The 22,566-nt window shown below is 40.7% G+C and overlaps 1 protein-coding gene across 1 annotated transcript in view; it reads left to right on the top strand.

Moving 5' to 3' along the window:
* Positions 1-22,182, top strand: part of LOC123972533 (flocculation protein FLO11-like) — a 76,348-nt gene extending 54,166 nt beyond the window's left edge. The window contains exons 7-10 of the mRNA XM_046052059.1: positions 18,056-18,432; positions 19,386-19,583; positions 21,719-21,833; positions 22,157-22,182. Of these exons, the coding sequence (XP_045908015.1) occupies positions 18,056-18,432; positions 19,386-19,583; positions 21,719-21,833; positions 22,157-22,182 (716 nt within the window). The remainder of the gene's footprint in view (positions 1-18,055; positions 18,433-19,385; positions 19,584-21,718; positions 21,834-22,156) is intronic.
* Positions 22,183-22,566: the final 384 nt, after the last annotated feature.

Here is a 22,566-nt window from a genome sequence, read left to right as displayed (position 1 = left end):
TGAATGAATGTTTTTTCCTTTCTAAGCAGGCATTGGTTTCTATTCATTTCTATGATTCCATTACAATAATTTCTAAGATTAGGATACGCTAAATTTCCTTTCCTCATCACACTGAATTCATTTTGTTTTATTTTTGTCAAAGCTACTGTACCATATCATTTTGTTGTAATGATTTGAGAAGTGCAAGGCCCCTTGAAAATCTTTTACATGTGTTTATGTGCTGGAGAAGTTTGGAAGAGTGACAACTGCAGAACAGCATTGGATTCCCTCACTATATTGATTGAAAGTCAAACCCAGAAGACAGGGAGGCCGTGCATAAGATCATGTGAAATTGTTAGTCGTGATTTTTGCACCAAAAAAAGCACAGTAGAGATGGAACTGTAGAAACACTTTTTGTTGGTGGTCAACTTATTTTGGTTGACAGGTTCCTTTACTCATAATATTTTGGACTTGGCAAATTTCTGACCTGCCTTGATAACCATCATCATCAAAGCCATAGCAGGATAACCAGCATCTGTCATCACATTATTAACTCATTAGAATTCTCACTCCTCATTAAGGCTTATTCAGTTTCTCTGCACGTTATGGATCTATATGGGAGCTTCCCTCTATGTGATTTTCCTCATGAGTGAACCCACCAGAAGCACTGCAAACTGCAGGATCTCATAGAGGGCACCCTAATCACTGAGTTGATCTATATCTGTCCTCAGTTATCTTTTACCTTCTTCAGCCCATCTTTTGCACTATTCCTTTCAGGCCTGTCTATCTTCTGTACCCGATATTTATGGTAAATTTTGGCCTTTCGCTCGTTCTCATCTGCTGTTGCTAGAATGCCTGAAAGTTCTTCCTTCTTCCTGTTTTCCTGCCAACTCTGATTCATTGACGTGTAACATAAATTGCGATGTAGAGGCTGCCAGAGAAGCTACCATAATTGATGTTTTCTTGATTTTAGAAACATTAGGTCAACACAATTTTTTCCTCTGATCCTTTTCCAAATTTAAGTTCTCTATTTAAAAACTGTACTTGAGTCTTTCCAAACAAATTTCTGACCACAGAGAGACAGACAGACCAGATTAAAGCGACGGAAGTAAGAAGTGGGGTAGTGGAGAGTTTTTTTTGGGGGGGAATGTTATCCTTGTCCTCCTTTTTTTGTTCCTTTCAACCCAATCACTATCTTTATCTCTACTTCCACTCTTATGTTTCAGTTCCTCGCTGTATTTGTTCTAATCTCCCTTTGCCCCCACTTCCCTACCACCACCATGTTTTTTTCCCTTTCCCCTTTCCTCCCTTCCTCCATCAATTCACCTGTTGCCCTTGATCATCACTCATCTTTATCTATTCCCAGATTCCTCTGTCTCCCCCATCTGTCTTCATCAGTCCCTCTGTCCACCTTCCTCCATCTCCCAGCTCTCTCTCTCTCTCTCTGTGCCCTTTCCTCTTCCTCCAACCTCCATCTCTTTGCCCTTTTTGTCTCCTCCATCCACGTCACGTCTTCCCCTCTCCTACCCAGATTCCCTGTGTCGCTGCGGCATCGTAATGATTACAGCGATTGGGGGTGGTGGGGGTAGTGTGGGGGAAGAAGGGGTAGTCATGGAGACATGGTTGGCGGTTGCCATGGAAACAAAGACACGGCGAGATAGGGATGGAGGGATAGAGAAGGGATGGACTGGGTGTGACAGTCAGTGAGGTCGAAGAGTAAAAATAGAAACGCTCTGACAAGATCCTCCTCCCTACTGCTCTTCCTCCCCTCCCCACATCTCTACCCCCCTATTCCCCCACCCAACTCTCTCTCTCTCTGCCCAGCATCACGGGCGACCAGCTGTAGTATCCTCTCTCTCTGTTTCCTCTACCTCCAGCTGATGTTCAACAATCTGTGACCTTCAAAAGGAGGACTTTCAGTAACCTCTGTGATTTCTGCCTGCGCAGAAAGCCACAAGAGTATCAGATTTAAATTAAGCCGTCAGCAGCCTTTTCTAAATATATGACTTGCTGTTTTGCTCTTCTGCTTTTGAACTGTATTTGTCTTCCTTGTATCCTACAGAATGTCTCTGTGGTCTAGCTTGTTAGTGTCCAGGTTGCCAAAGTTGTAGAGATTTTACAGTTTCACTTGGGGAGCCAAATATAACAACCTTAAATTTATCATTAAACTTTTCAGACATGTTTAGCATTAGACTTTTTAAAGCAACAGTCCTGTCACAGGCAAAATAAAGCCATGTACCATCAACTTACTAAACCAACTAAAAAATAAACGTTTTAAAAGGATAGTAAAAAGCGATGAATATGTCAAATATAAAATACATGGAAAATAGCTGCCTTTCTATAACTTGTCAATTTTGCATAGATTGTACACACTATAAAAAAACACCTCAAATATAAACAGCAATATAAAAAAAATCATAAAGATATCAAAACAAACAAACAGTCAAATCATATTGTGCACTGTGTGGTTTGTGAAGCCTTGAGTAGTTGCAGAAACTGGTGAAATAATGAGAATGAACAGTCCATTGCTGTCTGTGAGGACAGAACCAGCTAGCAAACATTAATAAGTGTGTAAAGCTGGTGTTATTGTTTTATTTTCTTATTGTTAAAAATCCCATGAAAAGAAAAAACAATAAACACAACAATAAAGAACAAAAACAATAATAAATCAATAATGTGATCTATCCATCTATCAATAATGCCCAACTTCCCTACCCTGTCTGTGGCTCCAATAGGAGCCTATTGGTTCCTACTGTAAAGCCTTTGTAATGTCCTAAAATACTTGAGCACTGTTATTTTTAGTTAATGTTACTCTAACAGCAGTAAATAGTGCATTTGTTAGTGGAGCTCAATGGCAAAGAGGAATAAATATATTAGCTTTGAAACACACAATCATTGTCTTTTTATGGGATTTGTTAACAGCCCTAACAGATAAACCAAACACAGGCTCTAGACAGGCCCTTTTCATGTTTTTCGCAACTTTAGTGGCCACCGTAGGTTCACTTACATGGTTGGAACAGGAGGGTGAGTAGAACAATTATCAGTTGGTTACAAACAGAAACCTTACAGCTAGATGTCATTAAATCCTGCACACTGGTCCGTTTAAAAACATTAGCTTTATAGTTAGGATTAGCAGTCCCACATTTACATCAGCTGTTCTACATAAAAGTTCACAGAAAATGACAGATACATCAGTCTCTGGTAATTGCTCAGGGCAAATTAACCCCCTCTCCCAAACAGAAAATGGCTAACATTAAGAGTAAATGATGAAATTAAATGGCAGTTGGATCTGATCTGGGTAGGACCATAACTTTAATCTTCAGGCTCAATGCTTGTAAAGTCTTAGTAACACTAAAACTACATCCACAATAAACCCACTTGAAGAAATTTAACAAGCAAAATGCAAATCAAACACATCTGGGGCTGTACACTGGCATGGTTTTCTGGGACATCATGAAGAAAATGAGATGAAACTTCTAGCTGCTAGTGAACTGGACAGAGAAAAGGCGTTGCTCGATGCAGCTACAGTGAAACTGACATCAGCAGGAGTATCAGCTAAAGGTCACTGCCACAGGCTTTCAGAAATGACAGTTCAACTAAGTAATGTACATCCTGCAAATTCCTAGCTTCACCAGCTAGAATGTCCTTTGATCCATTATCACATGAGAGTGATTACAGTTTGTGAAGGAGAGAATCTCTGTGTCTTCTGAGTTGCAGACTTGAACTTTTCTTGTCGCTGAAATGCCAGAACCTCAGCTGTGAAACCTACACATTTCTCTAGTTTAACCTGAGAACACCACCGAGCCTGACCCAAACTTTAACAGAAGCTTTCCTTGGATTTCTTGCGTAACGTTGACCCTTTCCAAGTCTATTGAAACTGAACAACACTCTAATGTCTTCCTCTTCCTCTCTGTCTCTGTCTCTTCATCTGTGGTTACAGTAGACAAATTGTTTACAGAGGATTATGTAATAATACTCATTCATTTTCAGTCAAGCTTGACAAGCTGCTCTTGTTATTTTGGCACAGGCCTCGGGTGTGTTTTGGGTGAAGTACGGTCAACGGGAGACAGTCAGTTGTCATGTGCAGTGAAAAACTTCAGATAGATGTTTTTACCAGGCATTTATTTAAAATTGGCCCCCAAAGATACTCTAGAGATATTTACCAATACTGCAATATTACTCTAGACATATTACAGTACACATGTACTAGCTGTCAGTGCTTTCCACCTCTGTTTAGGTCCTTTTGTCTTCTGACAGCACTGAACATTTTCTGTTATATCATCACTTTTAACAGTGTGAACATTGTCTTGTTGCTGGCAATGCTGTTGGTAGCATAGGTTTGAAAATTTTTACTGGATGTGTTTACTGAAACACAGAACTTTCACTTTTATCAAATTCCAAAATGGGCTGATTACATCATCCCTGATGTTGTCATAAAATAATTTATGCAAATATAAATCACTTGTTTCATGCAGCTGAAGCCTGAGTCACACGTGCGCACGCATGATAGGAGACTAGATTTGAGAAATATACCCACTTGTGCCGCTTGTGATAAATACAAACTGCCGCAGTAGCAAGATGCACACACACATATCTTATTTTACTTAGCTGTAAATATATATGAATGCATTTTTTAATAGCACAGTTATTCTGTTTACGTGCATGTTTTTAATTCACACTCGCTTTGGCAATGTAACTGTCTGTTTCCCATGCCAATAAAGCCCTAATGAATTAAATTGAATTAAGGGATGAGAAGAGGTGGGACAAAAGGGAAGAAGAAATGCAGGATGAAACAGTGGAGACATAAACATGAAGTAAAGAAGGTGTAAGTGATTCAAGATTTAACTAAAAATCTGTAGGAGGAAAACGTAGAGGTGTTAAAGATACATGTAGGCTTCAAATTCTGAGAGGGCACAAGAAATGTTCGGGTCTAACTTATGTACTTTTCAAGGCATAATCTATATCCAACTAAATTCAAAACACAACACTGGAACCTACGATAAAAGCATTGACATATATTTTAATACTGGGAATAACACTATATAAAAATTGTATTATTTTAATATTTCATCAGTAATGTTTGTACACAGTAAAATGATCAGAGTTGTGAAACACAAAGTCCAGCTCTTCCATCTATAAACCAAACTGTCCACTTCTGAATGTGATATAGCTTTAAGTGGAAACAATTTAATTCCACGTCAGTCAGTGGTGTTAGTCTGTTTCACTCAGATATTCCATCTGATATTTTGAGACTCATAGATCAATCTCTCTGTCATCATGGCCCTGCTTATGTGATGCATGCACTGAATATTGTGAGAGGCCTTGGTCTTTAGGAAAGGTTGCTCAGTGCTTTAAGCAAGCAGAAGAAGGTCCAGTTCCAGTAGAGATTCTGTCAAGAGAGAAAACTGAGTTCCAGATGGTTGCACTCCTTGAAGTCAGTTTATGCTCTCTACATTGCACTTAGAGTTGATGATGTTAGTGTCACACAGAATGCCACTGTGGAAGAGTATCAGTAAAAATCCTAGAATGTAGCTGTAAATTTAATATTGTAATGCTTGTATTGTAATGCCCACAATTTTTAGTAGGTGTAATGCAACACTGACAGTTAGCTCATACACACAATTTCACAGTTAAGTCCAAAAAGTCAGTGCTAGGCAAAAACATGGAGATAGGAGAGTCATGGTAGAGGATGAGACCCTTTGCCATCAGAACAGTTTTAATCCTCCTTGCAAAGCTGTAGTACAAATCTTGAGCAGAGTGTAGTGGGATATTGCACCATTTTAGAAGGAGAAAACTCCAGTTATTTACATCACACTCAGCTCACCACAGCTTCCTATAGTCATGTACTGTATTTATTGAGGTGGTCTTGGAAAGCGTTTGGACATTATCCTAATTTAATTAATGGTGTGTTTAGTGTTATGGGGTATCATTACCATAGGGGCACCATAGGAATGGCCTTGACCATTATACAGACAAGGAGAGCTATCAAACTTAATGAATTGCAACAGATGAGTCTTCATACCATCACAGACCAAGTGTACAAAGTTAGTTACCAAAGGATATAGGAAATAGTGCAATATTGGCCTGACTCAGAACGTGTTACTTTATTTTACCGCTAAAGAGTCCAGCTTACACACTGCAAATGGAGAGACTGGAGAGAAAGCTCAACACCAACAACACCAAAAACATGCAAGCAATTCAGACCACAGGCTGCAAAAGTTGGACTGGCCCCATCATGTCCATGTCGCCAGATGAGCTAAACACATTTTATGCTCACTTTGATTTCAACAAATCAAGCCACTGTCAGTATCCACAGTGGATGTGAGAAGAATCCTGCTGAGAGTGAATATGCTGGGTAATCAGCTAGTTGATTGTGATTACCAACATTTTTGACATATCACTGTCACTGTCTAGTCTAAATGACTACTGCCCTGTGGTACTCACCGCCATTCATGCTTTGAAAACAGCATCAGTCTTCACACACCTTGAAAATAGCCACACCTACATCAGAATGCTGGCGTTGATTTAAAGTCAGCATTCAACACAATTCATTGGCAAACTTAGTACTCTGGGCTGGAGTACCACACTCTGCAACTCTGGAGATTGAACAACCTCATAAACAGACCCCAGACAGTTTGGATTGGCAGCCTCCACTCTAGTGCTCAACACTGCAGAACACCTGTGTTGTAGAATGACAGATAAATGTACCTTGAAACTTGAACCTTCTGTTTTTTATTCAGTATGTGTAGAAAATATATCTGTAACTCCTGCCAACGAAAACAAAACGCCAAACTTATAGCAACTTTTCAGTGAAGGCACAAGTTAATCAAGACAGGTTCAGGGCACACTGTTCCTTCATACGCACACAGTATCACCCCATGACGTCAGTGTGGTAAATTATAGCTTTCAAATATACATTTTTGGGTTTGTTTGTTTTCTCCTCTGTGGCCAGTCACGTGCTGATAGAAGATGGAGACAAAGTCTAATCAGAGTCTAGTCAGGATGATTACAGTGTCCACTGACTCCCTAATCTCTCCTTGTGTCTCTCACTCTGTATCAACATGTGAACAGAGGCTGTCATATGTCAGCTGAGTAACTGTGGCAGCCATTGATCTGTTTGTGTGTGCATGTGTGTGTGCCTGTATGTTTGCCACTGTTTGTGCAATCTTCTGTTTTCATGTGTGTATGCCTGTGCATGTTTGTCGCTAGGGGCTAGATGCTGAAATGTTGCTCCAGCGAATGAGGGAATATTCCGGGCTGTCATGTGACTGTGTGACGTCACAGAGAGAGAGAGAGAGAGAGAGAGAGATGGAGAGAGAGCGCAAGGTGCAATTTAGCCCCACAGCTGATCCGTGCAGTGCTCAGAGAGAAGCTGAGACGACCAGACACACATACACACTCACTCTCACACGCGTTTCTTTTGCCTCGCTTGTAAACACACACATGCACTTTGCATGCACACATGCACTTCCCACACATCACTGCAGTTTCACACACTCACAACTCTGAGGCGTCACTTTAAAAAAAGAAAGGATGCATTCCTTTCTCCACTTGCCAAGCTCTTAACACTTTGGATATTGAGGACATTTCTGCCTCCTGGACAAGGGTAAAACGATACTGGAGAGAAAAGGCAGGAGGAAAAACTGAAGACAGAGAGAAAGAAGAAAACAACTACAAAAAGAAGTAAATAAGAGAGAAAAGAAGAGACTGACAAGAGATCAAGCCAGAAAAAGAGCACGACAAGAGCACCTGACAACAGAGCAGAAGAATGTCCTTCCTGTCTGGCTCGCCATGGCAGCAGCCTGGCATTATTAGTGGAAGCAGCGGGTACGGACAACCTTCCAGTGGGCATCAACAGCAGCAGCACCAACTGCAGCACAAACCTCCCAATACCCTCTCTGGTGCCAACATCCCCGTGGTCCTGGCCTCCTCTCCACTGTCAACCTCCAGCGCAGCCTCTGACCAGCACAGTGACAGGCACTGCCAAGGCCAGATGGCACCAGAGGGGCAGGTTGTCACGGCCACACAGGGGGGGCCCAAAATAACTTTGATAGAAGATGAGGTTAAATTAGGGCGAGGCAGGACTGAGGGGACATTGTCTGGGACGGTGGCAGGGGTTGGAGGAACTCTAAGCTTCAAGATGCCAGTGCTAGAGATAGAGGATGAGGGATCCAGAGGAGGGCGACTGAGGGAGGATGGACATAGGGTGGGAGGGGAAGTGGGGGCTTTAGGAAGTACAGGACAAAGCCCTGGCAGCCCGCTGTCTTCCCACTCTTCCCCTTCTTTCTCACCTGGGAGATCCTTTCCAAATTCTGCGCTAGACCTTAAGCCCACTTCAAGGGGATATAAAGATGGATATTATATGCAGGGATCTCAAGAGTCCGCCCAAGGACAGGACTTTCTTCCTCCTTCAAAACAGACCTCAGGGCTTGAGGAGGTAAACACAATGAACGCTTGCTTTCCTGAAAGTACCAGACCAAGTCCAGGAAATAAAGAGGATGACAAGAAATCTATTATGCCCTCTACATCTGGAGGCCTACTTGGAAATCTGAAAGAAAATTCAGTTGCAGTTCTAACTGGAAATCAAACTCTCAAGCCATCTTTAGAAAAGGAGAGTGCTGATACACAGCCTACTGGTACTACCAGTGGTGCTGGTGCCTATGCAGGACCTAGAACAGGCCTGCCTCCAGCCTCGGCTGACGGAGCTAACGCTGGTGTTGGGGGGGGTGGTGTAGGGAAGACTGGGGTGGAAAGACAAAACTTAAGCCATACTGAAAAGAGGAGGACTGGGTCAAGTACTCCACCTGCTAGAGGTGTAACAGGCGGAGTTGCAAGACATAGCCTGTCACAGGATTTAAGTCAAGTTGAGGATGTGGGAGTGGGATCAAGTGCTAACTTAAACAGAGAGACAAAAACTAACCAAAGCAGTGAACTGCCGCAGCGGACTGCAGTGAGACGCGCAATGTCTGACTGTTCACACCTGTCTGTTCCCATGATAATGGCTGGAACGTATCCCACCGGTTTGGGAGGCTCGCCATTGATGACACCCAACATGCCGAATTTTGCACTGATGGGAACACCATGCCCACCCAGGGTGCCCTACCCACATGTGGCCGTCCGACGCTCACTCACTGTTACAGACGGCAAAGAAGCTGCAGCTGCAATGGGGTCAATTATGTCATCCCCATTAATGGCGTCACCTGTAATGCCTTCATCTCCACCTCCAAAGAGGCATCATGGGAGCTGCGACACCAATGTTTTACTTCCTGTTCCACCCCCTGCAGGAATGTCAGTTAACAGCACCCAAGATAGTAAATTGAACACATCGGGTAAGAGTTTCTTCTTGTATGCATATGTGTGTGTTGGGATGGATATGAGAACAGTATAAAACAGTATAATTTTATATACAAGGCAAAGTTTCCTGTGCCTGGTTCCAGACCTGAGAATCACCACCTAGATCCAGATTTGTTCAGTGTTTCATAAAGGTCTGGTTTTGTGCCTATAGATGCACTGCAAAAAGTGAGCTCTCAAAAACAAGGGGAAAAAACATTAAAATGGGGGAAATATTACTTAAAATAAGCAAAATTATCTGCCAACAGAACAAGAATATTTCACTTGCTAACATAAAAGCCGCCTGGTAAGAAGAAATATCTTGTCAGACAAAAAACAAGTATGTTTTGCCTTCATTTAAGATAATTAATCTTACTTAGATTTTAGTTTTTGCAGTGTGGCTGTTTCCACGGTTTGAAGAAACAGTTGACCAATTAGAGTTTAGTTGCCTCGGTTAAAAATGGGGGCGCATCATCCTCCTACATAGATAGCTGGCTACCTAGTTGCATTAATGAAACATTGTGACAAGCTTGGATAAGATTGATGCAGCAGTACAAGTCTAACAAAGTCTAACAAACATGTAACAAAGCGGAAATGGCTTTGTTAGATGTTTGCTACTGGAAAGGATCAGGATATAGACTTTGCATTCAGCTTGATGATGGTGTTGTATTCACTAATAATCTTTACCAGCACCTGAAACCTGAGCATCCTAGGCTAACCAATCACAGTTTGTGTTTTACTCTCATCATGCTCCACAGAACAGAAACTTGTCTAAGCTGCCAAGAAACGTCATCATCACTTTGGCACAATCTACATAAACAACTTGTGTGCACAAACAAACTGTGTGCATTCAACTAAATTCAAACTTTGATGTAACAGCTGTTGGCTTGAGTGTGGAATACAGTTTTTAAACGTTTTGTTGCACAGATAGTATATACATTTATATTACATTCAGGTAATATAAATGTAAATTTAAATATAATCCAAATGTAATATTGGGATCGTCTTCGTGGTGTACATTTTCTGCTTTATCAGGGATGAGAGATGAGAGAGATGATATCACACTCAATTTTGTCAGGATATCATGAGTGCTGTGTGCTTGGTTTATTCTGAGCCTACAGAATGAGTTTAGGAAAACAAATGTTCATTTCCATTATCTCAAAGGTTAAACCCCTTTCATCATCATCTCCTCCACAAACTGGGGTTTTAATAAAGTAAATTATCATGGGAAAAAGGGTTTTGCCAGAGTTCACATCATCAGTTTTTCACACAGACATTATAACATCTTCGCATTTTATTGCATTCTTTGACATGACCGTTTGATGTATTCTAGGACAAATTCAAAGGGTATTTTGATAAGTTGAGGTTGATAGTGATGTAACAGAAAGATAAAGAGTGAAAAGTGTGTGAAGGGAGCTGGCAGGGGATTATTGGAGCACTAGCCCGGGGCTTAGAATTTAGAACGAATGCTGATTTGGATTATTGACATTTTTATATGGCTCCACATGAAGAAGTTAATGAATGAGGGACTATCTATAAATGTATTTTGTATTTTTGTATAAATGTATTAATGCCTTTTACCCTCATTGTAATATCTTCTGTCCATTTATATATTTAGCGTATATTGTATCCACCTCTATCTTTGTAAGGATTTATCTATTTTTCCAGCCATGTGTTCTGTTTTTCAGACTGCAGTCAACAGAGAAAAGCTGGGGCATTGATTAGACATTGACTCTGACTGTACTCATTCAAATATAGAGCAGCTATTTCTAGCATTGTGTGTGTGTGTGTGTGTGTGTGTGTGTGTGTGTGTGTGTGTGTGTGTGGGTGCAGAGCTTTCACTGACGTAAATCTTACAGATTTTAAAGGCACACACCCCCACAGACACACTGACAGTAGACAGCGAGTCTACATCTTAAGGTGTTTTTGGCCAGCCCTAAATGCAAAAGTCTGTCCCTGAGAGATATAGTCACACCGGTGGTCGGTCGATTGTTGGAGATTCCTTATTGACTGTTTCTCCTTCAAAATGAATAGGCCTGTATAGGTCCAGCCATATACTAGCTTTTGACCTAGTCTTCTTACATTTAGCACAGAATTAGATCACAACAACGCACACACAAAGAAGTATACACAGCTATAAGGGGAGGGGTAGGCAAGGTGAAGCTTGAGCTACCAGGAAACTCAACAATAATACACAACCAAGTCGTTAAACAGATGGGCTCAGCTACATGCCGTCGTCATTTAACACACTACTTTGTGTTGGAATCAGTGTTATCCTTGTTCTTCTTGTAATGTCTCTTTGGGCTTGCTGATTTGTTGTTGATCCTTTATTGATGACCAAGTGAAAAATGTTATCTGCTATCTGAGAATTTAAATTTTTGTCCTCTGCTAATTTACATAAAGTTTGTATGTGCTTGTCTGGACTGCAACACACTTGTAGTGAGTCAACTACTTAAAATGTAAAGTTTTTAAATCAAATCTTTAAGCTAAACTAGTTTGGGACACCAAAACAAGAAAAACAACCAAACCAAATTAATTAACTCGATCATTAAATTGATCAGTTTCAATTGTTTGCTTCAAAGAAAACACAGACAACTTCTTACTGATTAAATGAGGACACTTTTTTTCACTTTTTTTTTTACAGCTGAATGCCTAATAACTGAATAAATGAAGTATAAGGATGAGCGTATAATAAAACATTAGTTCTCTTATGTTAGTGGCAATAGTGAGGTGAGGAATGTGATATGATTATTGAAACAAAAACAATGAGATGCTTACGTAACGCTAGGGTAATTAACTTATTTAAATGAGAGTTAATTTTTCATTCGACATCAACTCTGTGGTTAAGCCTACTGTTTTGAAACGATACGTTCTCGCTGGCTTTCCTGCGTCCCCATGCTTTGGATGAGTCAGCTGTTGCAACACATTGGCAGCGCACATGTTGGACAGGTTTCTGTCAGAAAGTTCTGGCTTTTGGAGTTGGCTGGGTGTAAATTTTCAACACGTTCTGGATGGCTCGGTTACCACTGTGGTTTAGCTGGGAAAAGCATGCTGGTCTCCTGGATCCACGTTGGTGGTGTTTTTCAGCTAAGCTTGAGTAGTTCCACTGGCCAAGTGAAAACTTTAAAAAGAAAATAATGTAACGTTACGAAAACCCAGAGGTGGAACACACAAATATAACTTTAAAAGTCTAAAGAAACAACTCTTCAGTTTAACTGAGGCACTCAAATACTTGATTTATAGAAGGTTAAATCCTGAGAGTAAACTCAAGGGGTTTGAAAGCCTGAGGCTAAAACGCTGGTGAAGAGTTTTAGTTGTGGAAGTTTTTGCGCTAAAACTTCTATTCCTTTTTCCTAAGGGACACGCGGTGTAACTTGTACCTAAGATGGAAACTTCTTCTCCATGTGACTCTAGTGGTTTAAATTTAAATACAACATACTTTTCAAACCATCAGTATGGACAATCAACCCTGATCCAAAACATAGTAATTGCATTGTGATTTAATGTAAAAGAAAACATTCATTTTTTTTACAAAAATCAAACGTAGTTTGTCTCTCATACACTTGACTAGCAATGTCACTGAACATAAAATCATTTTGGGCGTACTGCATGTGTGTGCAAAGTAATGTGAATTATTATTGTGTCTCTCAGTCTGTTTATTGATGGTCCTGTCTGACAATGTGGTAGCTTGATAGCTATCATGCTAGCAACAGGAGCTATAGCAGTCAATACTCATTGAATGTGAAAAAAGTGTGGGGAAATGCATGTGCACTTACCTAACTATTCAACAGCGGACCTGGGCATCATTACACTCTCACCAACCGGGGACATTTTGGTGGTCCCAAACGAGCACATACACAGCTGGTTGCCAGTAGCTGTGTATTGTAGCGTGGCATTAGATGGATCTTTTGTGTTCTCAGTCAGCAGTTTCATGTTGGATGAGTCATATTGCTGGTGTTGCAGGGTGGAGTGATACGTGAGAGGACTACTGTAGCATGAGCACTAAAGCCACCATTTTGTATTGAAGCTGCAATAATAGTAATAAAGCCCCTAATTTATGTATAGATTGAGTATATCATCTTTTTAATTAGTTTGTTTATTTTCTAGAAATATGACACAAAATTGGTGCAGTCTACATGTTGTTTTTAGCCCTTCACTTTTAGTTTTCCCTGGTGAGATATTCGTTGTTGGTGTTGCTGAACACTATTCAGTCAGAGTACAATGTTATTTTATTCTTACACTAACAATCTTAAGTCCAAGTCCACTTACGAGCTTTATCAGCAGATCTCTGTCTGATGATGTCTCTTGTGGTGGTCAAGAAGAAGAAAGAAGAACTCACTACACCGCCCAGTGTAGACCAAAAAAGCGAAATGTCAATGTGATGAATTGGGTAGACAAAATTAAAAGGACAAAATTCCATATTTTCTTTGGGACAACCTCTGTAATACTGATGTATATTTTCTCCATTAGACACATAATCAGACATGATCAAAACACTGCAAATTATATTGGAATTAATTAAATTCACAAAACAAGTAGGTGTCACTGAGTAGCTTTGTGAAGCCACTGCAGCAAGTGATGACTTACACTAACACCAGCTTAGCATTGCAAGGCAGGAACTGACTTCATTATAGCTCAATAAAGCCAGACAGAACATCAGGATTAGGTGAATAGTGAGAACAGGAATACAAGAGGGTAACAAAACAACAAATGAGACTGACTCTGTTGGCAGAACATGCTTTTCTGTTGCTGCACATTCATGTGAGAATTCTCCATGCTCTTAATCATAGCCTGTATCTGATTTGGGATCCAGACTGAGCTAGTTTGCAACCACAGTTTAAGTAACATAACTAAATGGATCGTGTTTGATGGCAGATATAGCTCTTGAGGGACACACAATATGTCGACAGTTTGATTGCTGGAGAAAACACAGCAGCAGCAAATTGGCGCCGTTTCAGAGGAGATATAGCAGTTACCACACAGCAAACGTCAGTGCCGAGAGAAATGAAGGGACATTAGGGCACAGCATAGCCAGGCCTGTTCAGTGTCACTGTTATGTAAGAGATGTCTTGGTGGCAACAAAGAGCCCCTGTCTCTGTCCGCCCCCCACCCCTCAGCCCTGCTGGCTGTCTGTTCTTAACCCCATCAACCTCCCTTCTATCTCTCTCTCTCTCTCTGTTTTGTTCACGTTTCTGCTCATACCCCCCTCTTGCTTTTACTTTATTCTCTCTTTTTCTCTCTCATACTGTGCCCATCACATAAATCAGCTGCTGCAACGTTGGTGCTGGAACCACGTTTGACCTAGCGCTTCCTCTATTATTATTATTGATTATGAAACCATCCAGAAACATCCCTCTGGATATTTTCATAATCAATAATAATGTTTTTTAAAACTTGTTCCTGATTCTCACCTGCCTACATAAGTTTAATATTATAACTAAACATAACTACTAATGGGAACTTACTATAAATATGGGAATACAAAAAAAACATCCCAAAAGGGACACTCCACAAATTTTAAAAGGAGTCTAATGAAAGATGACATTTAGATGCATTATGGGAATGAAGCTCAGTGTAAGTTCATTTCATTTATTTATTTAAAAGGAACAGCGTAAAGTAAAACATAAACGTTTCCATTCGATTTGTCAACTATTCAACTATTTTGACCACTTTTTTCCACCAACATTATGGTGACTAAATAGCCATAAAAAACTCTTCGAGAAGTATGAGTAAGAGTAAAGTTTCTAAAATGTAAGAAGGCATGTCACTGACCAAACGCCTGGTTAGCCTGGTACCAGAATTTTCAAGCTTTTTAAAAAGGCCTGGTTTTGTTCTCATCAGAACTTTGTAGGAAGGAACTTTACTTTACTTGAAAGAATGGATACGTCATCTTTCTGTGCCACAGTAAGACAAGTAGCAGCATAAAAATTCGCACAAGAAAGGACTGGAAAAGAATGACTCCACTGTGCAGGTCTCAGAGGTCTACATTTGTTTAATTTATCGATTACATTAAAAGTAAGTGCCACATCTGCTTCTGTGCAGACTAAAAAATTTCCTCCAGCCAACATGAACTAAGAATGAAATAAAACTATTGTTAAGATGTAAGACTGAATAAAAGTGAAGTAAAACAAGATGGCACATCAGTCTTATTATTATGCTGATGTTATACAGTATGTCATATAATATCTACATAGAAACAATCACATATGTAAGAATTTCCTCTGGTTGTTTATTCAAGCACGGTATTATGACCCATTTTAACTTTTAATATGGCTGCCACCTCTAGTGGCCCTTCAGTGGTACCGTAGCAAAGCCGGGTGTTGTATTATAAGGAGGTGGATGGGGTAGATGGATGTGTTAAACCTAGGACCCAAGAGGTGGATGCATAATTCGGTAGAACAGATGTTGTAGTCTACCTGCCGAGATTTACATCCACCTCTTTTCTCAGCATAAATGAGCGTTACCTACCACCAGGTGCATTCAGTTCTCGGCAGGCATGCAGAATTCGGCACAATACCGGTTGCCTGTCGCTGGACTAGTACAGGAAACACTCAAATGTGTCGTTTTGGGAGGTAACATTGGCTGGAAACATTCTTACATTAGAGCTTTGTCCAAACAGACAGTACCTCAAAAGTCAGCTGCCTGACTGTTGTGACGACCCCTGTGGGGCTGTCCTGTGTAACTTTCTTGTGCTTACATTCATTAGGTAAATCGTGAACACCTGACCAACACCAGATTGTGACACTGTATGCAAGTTTGTGCTTTAATGTTTGTCAGGTATTCATCCAGTCACTTTATATGCTGTTAAACATGTGCTCTGCTTACAGTATACCACTTGAGCTATCAGATTTGAAAACCAAAGAAAAGTCAATCCATCTTTTTCATCTTTAAACAACGATTCAGTTCAGTTGTATTTGTATAACGTCATCTTCAGATATCTCATTGCACTTTTTATAGAGAAGGTCTAGATCATACTCTTTTTAATATTATTAAAGACTCGGGTGGCAAGTTCCACATAGAGAAGTAAAATAATAGAGATGGTAGTGGTGTCACAACCTGGCTCAACAGTAAGTCACAAAAGCGGGAAACAGTCTAAAGTAAATTAAGCAAAATATACAATTGTAGGTGTCTGTCAGATCAGTATGTATGCACGCAGTGTATGTGTGAGTGGAGTGTATGGGTGTAGAACACAAAGAACCAAACAAAACAGAATCAGTTGGCAGGCCAGGAGAAGAGGGAGTCTTCTTTATAGCCACCTGAGCCCCGCCTGCTCAGGTGTATTGCATAACAGCAAGATACAAACAACAAGAGAGGGCCCAAACCTTGGGCCGTCACAGTGGTAAAACTATTACTTTATTATTAACTATTATAACTATTACTATACTATTAACATAGACAGTACATTGTACATTGCACATGTTGAATAAAAGTGCACATACTGAATAAAACACCTGCGAAAGAAGGAGAGAGGAGAGGGATGAGAAAGCACACAACTACGGGAAAGGGAAGAAGCTGAGCTAGTAACATTACTTGGATAAGAATGCATTCAGATGGAGAGGGAGAGGAGGAAAGAGGAGCTTGGTGCATCATGGGAAATCTCCCAGCAGTCTAGGCCTATAGCAGCATATCTAAGGGATGGTTCAGGGCCCTAACTATAAGCTTTATCAAAGGGGAAAGTCTTTCCCCTACTGGAGATGGTGTCTGCCTCCCGAATCCAAACTGGGACCTGGTTCCACAGGAGAGGAGCTTGATAGCTGAACGCTCTGGCTCCCATTCTACTTTTGGAGACTCTAGGAACCACAAGTAACCCTGCGTTCTGGGAGCGCAGTGCTCCACTGGCTACACACGGCCTCCCAAATCAAATTCAAGTCGCTTGCATACAGAGCGACTACTGGGTCTGCACCCATCTACCTAAACTCCATAATACAAGCCTGTGTTCCTTCTCGGCCACTGCGCTCCTCCAACGAACGCTGCCTGGCTCTGCCATCCCTACACACAAAGCAATCCCTGTCCCGGCTGTTCTCATGATGGTGGAACAAGCTACCACACGCCATCAGAGCAGGGGTGTCCCTCTCTAATTAAATTTTTGTATTTACCCCATTGATGCCGTATGTGCTAATAGCTCTTACTAGTATTGTTGCACTTACGAGTATTGTCAGTTGTAGATCTCGTGCTGTATTGATGCTCTGTTGATGCTTGTATCTTATTCGTCAAATGGAAGTCGCTTTGGATAAAAGCACCTGCCAAATGAGTAAATGTAATCTTATGTAATGGGTAGTAAGGTACTATGAGCTCTTTAAGATAAGATGGTCCCTGATCATTAAGGGCTTTGTAGGTGAGCAGAAGGATTTACATTCTATTCTGGATGTTACAAGGAGCCAATGCAGAGAAGCTAATACAGGGGAAATATGATCTCTTGTCAGTACACATGCTGCAGCATTCTGGATCAACTGGAGAGTCTTAATGGTCTTATTCAGGCAGCCCGATAATAAAGAATTGCATTAATCCAGCCTAAAAGTAACAAATGCATGGACTAGTTTTTCCAGATAATTTTGAGATAGGATGTGCCTGATTTTTAACTAGGTGAAGAAAGGCGGTCCTTGAAGTTTGTTTTATGCAGGGGTTTAAGGTCATGTGCTGATCTAAGATAACTCTGAGATTTAAGCCTCCAGTCCCTTCCAAACATCCAGCGAGAGTTGTACTAAAATAAGCTTTGATGCTGACAAGGACATTGTTTCTTTCACAGTGAAATCTGACAACAAGGACAAGCAGGAGAAGAAAGACATCATGTCCAGCAAGACAGACAAGATCGACACCTTTGACAAAAAAGAGAAAGAAGAGCAGCAGAAGAAGGACAACGGCCCAGACAAGAACCAGAAGTCTGAGAAGATTGTCAAAGATGAGGAAAAGATAGAGAAGATGAATGTGGAGAAAAACAACAAGGCCATGGAGAAGGCAGAGAAGGTAGACAAGCCGGAGAAGACCAACAAGGATGAAAAGAAAGAAGAGGAGAAGAAACCGGCTGAGAAGAAGGAAGAGAGCGGGAAGGGAGTGAAAGGAACTGCCAAGTCCCCAACAGGCAACAGCAGCAAGACTCTGCCAAGCCCTGACAGCAAGAGAAAGGTAGGTCACACACACACACACACACAGAATACTGCTGTTCACATACATTTCTGCACACAGATTCATACACTTAGAGGGACCAGGGACAGAAACAGCACTGTCAACTCTGCTACAGCCAGTATATCTAATAACAACCTGCTCTGGTGTCCTTGAGCGAGACATGCATACTCCTGCCTGTTCAGGAACAAACAAACACACACACATGAATGCTCAGGCTGATTGCAGAAATTACACAGACATCTTCCACTTCAGTCAGTGCACTGCTTCTGCTCCTTCTACCAGTCTCATTACCAAATCATCTGCTCATTATTTACTCGATTAATCATTTGGTCTATAAATAATGGAATTATAGACAATCCTCAGAAAACAGTGTCAGGGGGAAGTAAACACAACAATAAGAGAACGGACAGAAGGTCAGGGAGCCACTGTGACTGACTGGCATTAGCATGTTCGCACCTGGCTAGCGAGTTAGCTTTCCATCAACTAGCCCCGCGATTTGTCACTACATCACCAAGCTTCCATCACCGCATGCTCAGCGAAGGTGCACAGATGAACTTTGCTGTGCCACTTTCCGGGCCGTTAGCATGTATTTAGAAGTTCTAAAAATCCATCACTGAGTCTCTGTGGATGTGTATGAATGCGTCCAATATCTGAGACCTGATTTCCATGTCATATGCTACTTTTGGACTGCTGCTCATTTAATCAGATTTGAGGCTTATAATTTATCATGTATTGCTCATGCACCCTCTAAAGTGGCTATAAATTGCTAATTTTATTTTAGAAATTTTATGATTGTCATGTTGCTGGCTGTGCTGCCATGTCACGCTGCCATTGCGATCAGTGATTGCAGTTATTTTTCTTTGCTTTTTCTTTCTGTGCTTCTTTTTCTTTCTTTCCTTTCCTCTTCCCTTTTTTCACTATTATGTGGCTTCTTCTAAATCCATTGTCACCAGCCTGACGTGGCTTCAGCTAAACCAAACTCAGCCAAATCTCGCCCATCCACCCTCTCCACCAATGGCGAGGCCAACTCGGCCAAACGCCCCATCCCCACCACAGCCTCAACCAATAAAAAAAGCCCTGTACCCAAGGCGACAACACCCACCGCCGTCAAGCAGTCACCAATGGCAGTTGGTTTCGCCAAGGCTGCCAAGGTGAGTATATTCAGGTCTTTCTCAGTCTGCGTTCTTGTCTGTACTCTTTTTCTTGTGAATATGTGAAAGATCATGGGTGGTGACGGCGCATACATAAAATGCTTGCCTTTGGTGACCTGTGGGAGACCTGGGTTCGATTCCCACTGTGAGATATCCACCATTGTGTCCCTGAGCAAGACACTTAACCCCTAGTTGCTCCAGAGGCGTGCGACCTCTGACATGTATAGCAATTGTAAGTCGCTTTGGATAAATGAATAAATGTAATGTAATCATCATTCACATCCCTATTCAAAGCGTGCATTTAACTGAGTTCAAATGCCCTGAAGTGTTCTTGTTCCACCTGTTTAATCGAGGATACTTTAGGAGCTACGGACTTGAGGTAGACATGTATCCCAGCATGCATTTCTGGTTTCAAATTAGCGAGGGGCAATGCGGTAGTATATGAGCTAAGCTGATAAGCGTTTTATTTTTCATTCTGTCAACTATTAGTCTGTCACCAATTAAGGCTTTGGTAGTTAAATTTTAAATAAGTTGTCATTTTATTAGAATAATGCCTACATTTGCTCCCATGTTTTTAAAGGCTTGAGGATCGGCTAGCTGGGCTAGCTTCCGTCTCAGCATCCTTTTGGTAATTTACTGGTAGCACTGATGAATTTAAAACTTTTTAAATATAAGATATAATACCTTTTGCAAGATAATTGTTGGTCACAGAGTCTAAAAATAATAATTGCTAGATGAGTTGAATTTATGGAGTATTTTTTTTGTGAACAGTTAAAGTTGTACAATAACACTGCCTCTGTGGATTTTGGCTTTCAACTTTCAAAGTCTGAACAACAGTCAAATAAATGTTGTTTCTTGTTAAATCCAAGCCCGATTTAAAACATTTTTATCAGACCAATCTATTTAGCTTAAACTCAGTAAAAATTGTAGTTTTAATTATTTTAATGTTTTTATGACCGCTAACCTATTAAAATGCTATTTAAGCTATCTGTTATAATTTAACCTCCATATTACTTTTATATGAACATTTTGACAGGCTAGAATTCTCATGTAAGAGAACCGTCATATCTGTTTGCAACATATAAATCGGCTGCTCAGGCTTGATTGATGTGCTTGTCCCTGCCTCACAAACCAAAAAAATTCAATTGAACACAAATCAATAGTCAAATACAGAAGAAGAGAAAAACAGAATTACAAGACATATTATTCTGACCGTCAGGGCTTAATATTTGTATAGATGTTATTTATATATATATATATATATATGTATATATATATAAGGATATATATAAGTATCGTCACATCCTACTTACCAAAGGTTTTGTGCGTCGCTTGATACTTATTATTGATCACTGACTATAATTATCATTGATTATATGCAGTCTATGAGAACTATCTGTAAAATATGCAGAAAGCCTTTATTCAGCCTTTCAGTCAGTGGAGAGCAACTGCAGCACCAAAAGCTGCAGCTGCCTCAATCTTGTGTGATTGTTGTTTCTTACATTTGAATGACATCAGGCCAAGTTGAGATCAAGTTGAAATTGAACCATTGTACCATCGATCGTCGTTGACAGTCTCATTTAAACAAGCCTATTATTTACAGTTATGTAAGAGTAATCACCAGAGCCTGGTGATGTCAGCAATATGTCAGGGTCCTCCTGTTGAATGTGACACACTGAGAAAGGACTTCTGTCCCCACTGATTTAGACTTTTGACCCATAAAATGTTTATATTTTTACTTTAATCTCTTGCCTACTGTGGCTTTAAAAGCTTTTATACCTGCATGGACATCAGTGACAATTTTGTCACTGCTGTCCAAAATGTATTACATGTGGTGACTGTATCTCAATTTTTGTAAATCTGGCAATAAGACCTTAGTCCTGCTTCCTTCTTCCCCTACTGTTTATCATACGTCTGTCTTCACCGTCTTTCCTCTCTTTGCTTTCATTCTCTGCATATGTCGTGATTGCATGATTGGCCTCATAACATGGGAAAACAGGACAACATAGCCTTAATGCACACAGCAGCAACAGTACACACAAACCTGATATGCATGCAGACATACAGAAAAATTCTTACACATACAAATTATCAAAAAATACACACCCACAGCTTATTTCTCATCTGTTTTCCAGACTCCAGAAAATGGAACAGCTGAGAAACGCCCACCTGTGCCAAAGGCCACAGCCACACCCCGTGCTACTGCCAATAAGAACAGCTCCTCTGCGACTGCTGCAAGTAAAACCGCTGGTACGGTGTCATCATTCCTATTATATCTACAATGTCTGTCTGCCCTCTGCACCTGATTGTGAACACTACTGTCATAGACAGTATCTCCACTTTCCTTTGGGTAGTTCATAGTGTTGCCAGTGCAACATGACCTCTACAACAGGACCTGAACTTGCTACATTAGCTGGAAAAATGACTCACTGCGTAGACTGGCCCCACTCCAGGCAACGGGCTAACTGAATTGCTACCATATGTTACACTTTATTGGATTCAAGACCTGACTTTTGGAGACACCAGACTGGTATTTTTATCTGCACATCACAAACAGTATCTCACCTCTCTAGGCGATAGAGCTGTGATCTCAGTCTGAGCCATGTTTGTCAAACAGGCTTTCTGCTTTTTGTGCACTTCAGCTCAGCACCTTCACACAAAATGTGCACAGTGATGGGTGTTATGTACTGCAAGGTGCCTATTTCATTTTAGTTGTATGAGTGAACTCTATTATTTTTGTGAGTGTTGTCGTAATGGCAGCAGTTTAGTTAGATTCCATAATGCTTCTGTGACACAATTGCGGTATTACATCAACATGATGAACATGCTGTCACATCTCCATAAACGGTGAATAACTTATGTCATCTGGAGCCCCCAAATCTCATATACAGTTGATAAGTGAAGAACACTCTATGTGTGCAGCAAACTGCAGGATTTGGTTGGACAGGAAATCTTGGCAAGACTTGCAATTATCCATCATTAA

The sequence above is a fragment of the Micropterus dolomieu genome, linkage group LG06 (genome assembly GCF_021292245.1).
Source record: "Micropterus dolomieu isolate WLL.071019.BEF.003 ecotype Adirondacks linkage group LG06, ASM2129224v1, whole genome shotgun sequence".
Taxonomy (NCBI): domain Eukaryota; kingdom Metazoa; phylum Chordata; class Actinopteri; order Centrarchiformes; family Centrarchidae; genus Micropterus; species Micropterus dolomieu.
This window is presented reverse-complemented; position numbering and strand designations above follow the sequence as displayed.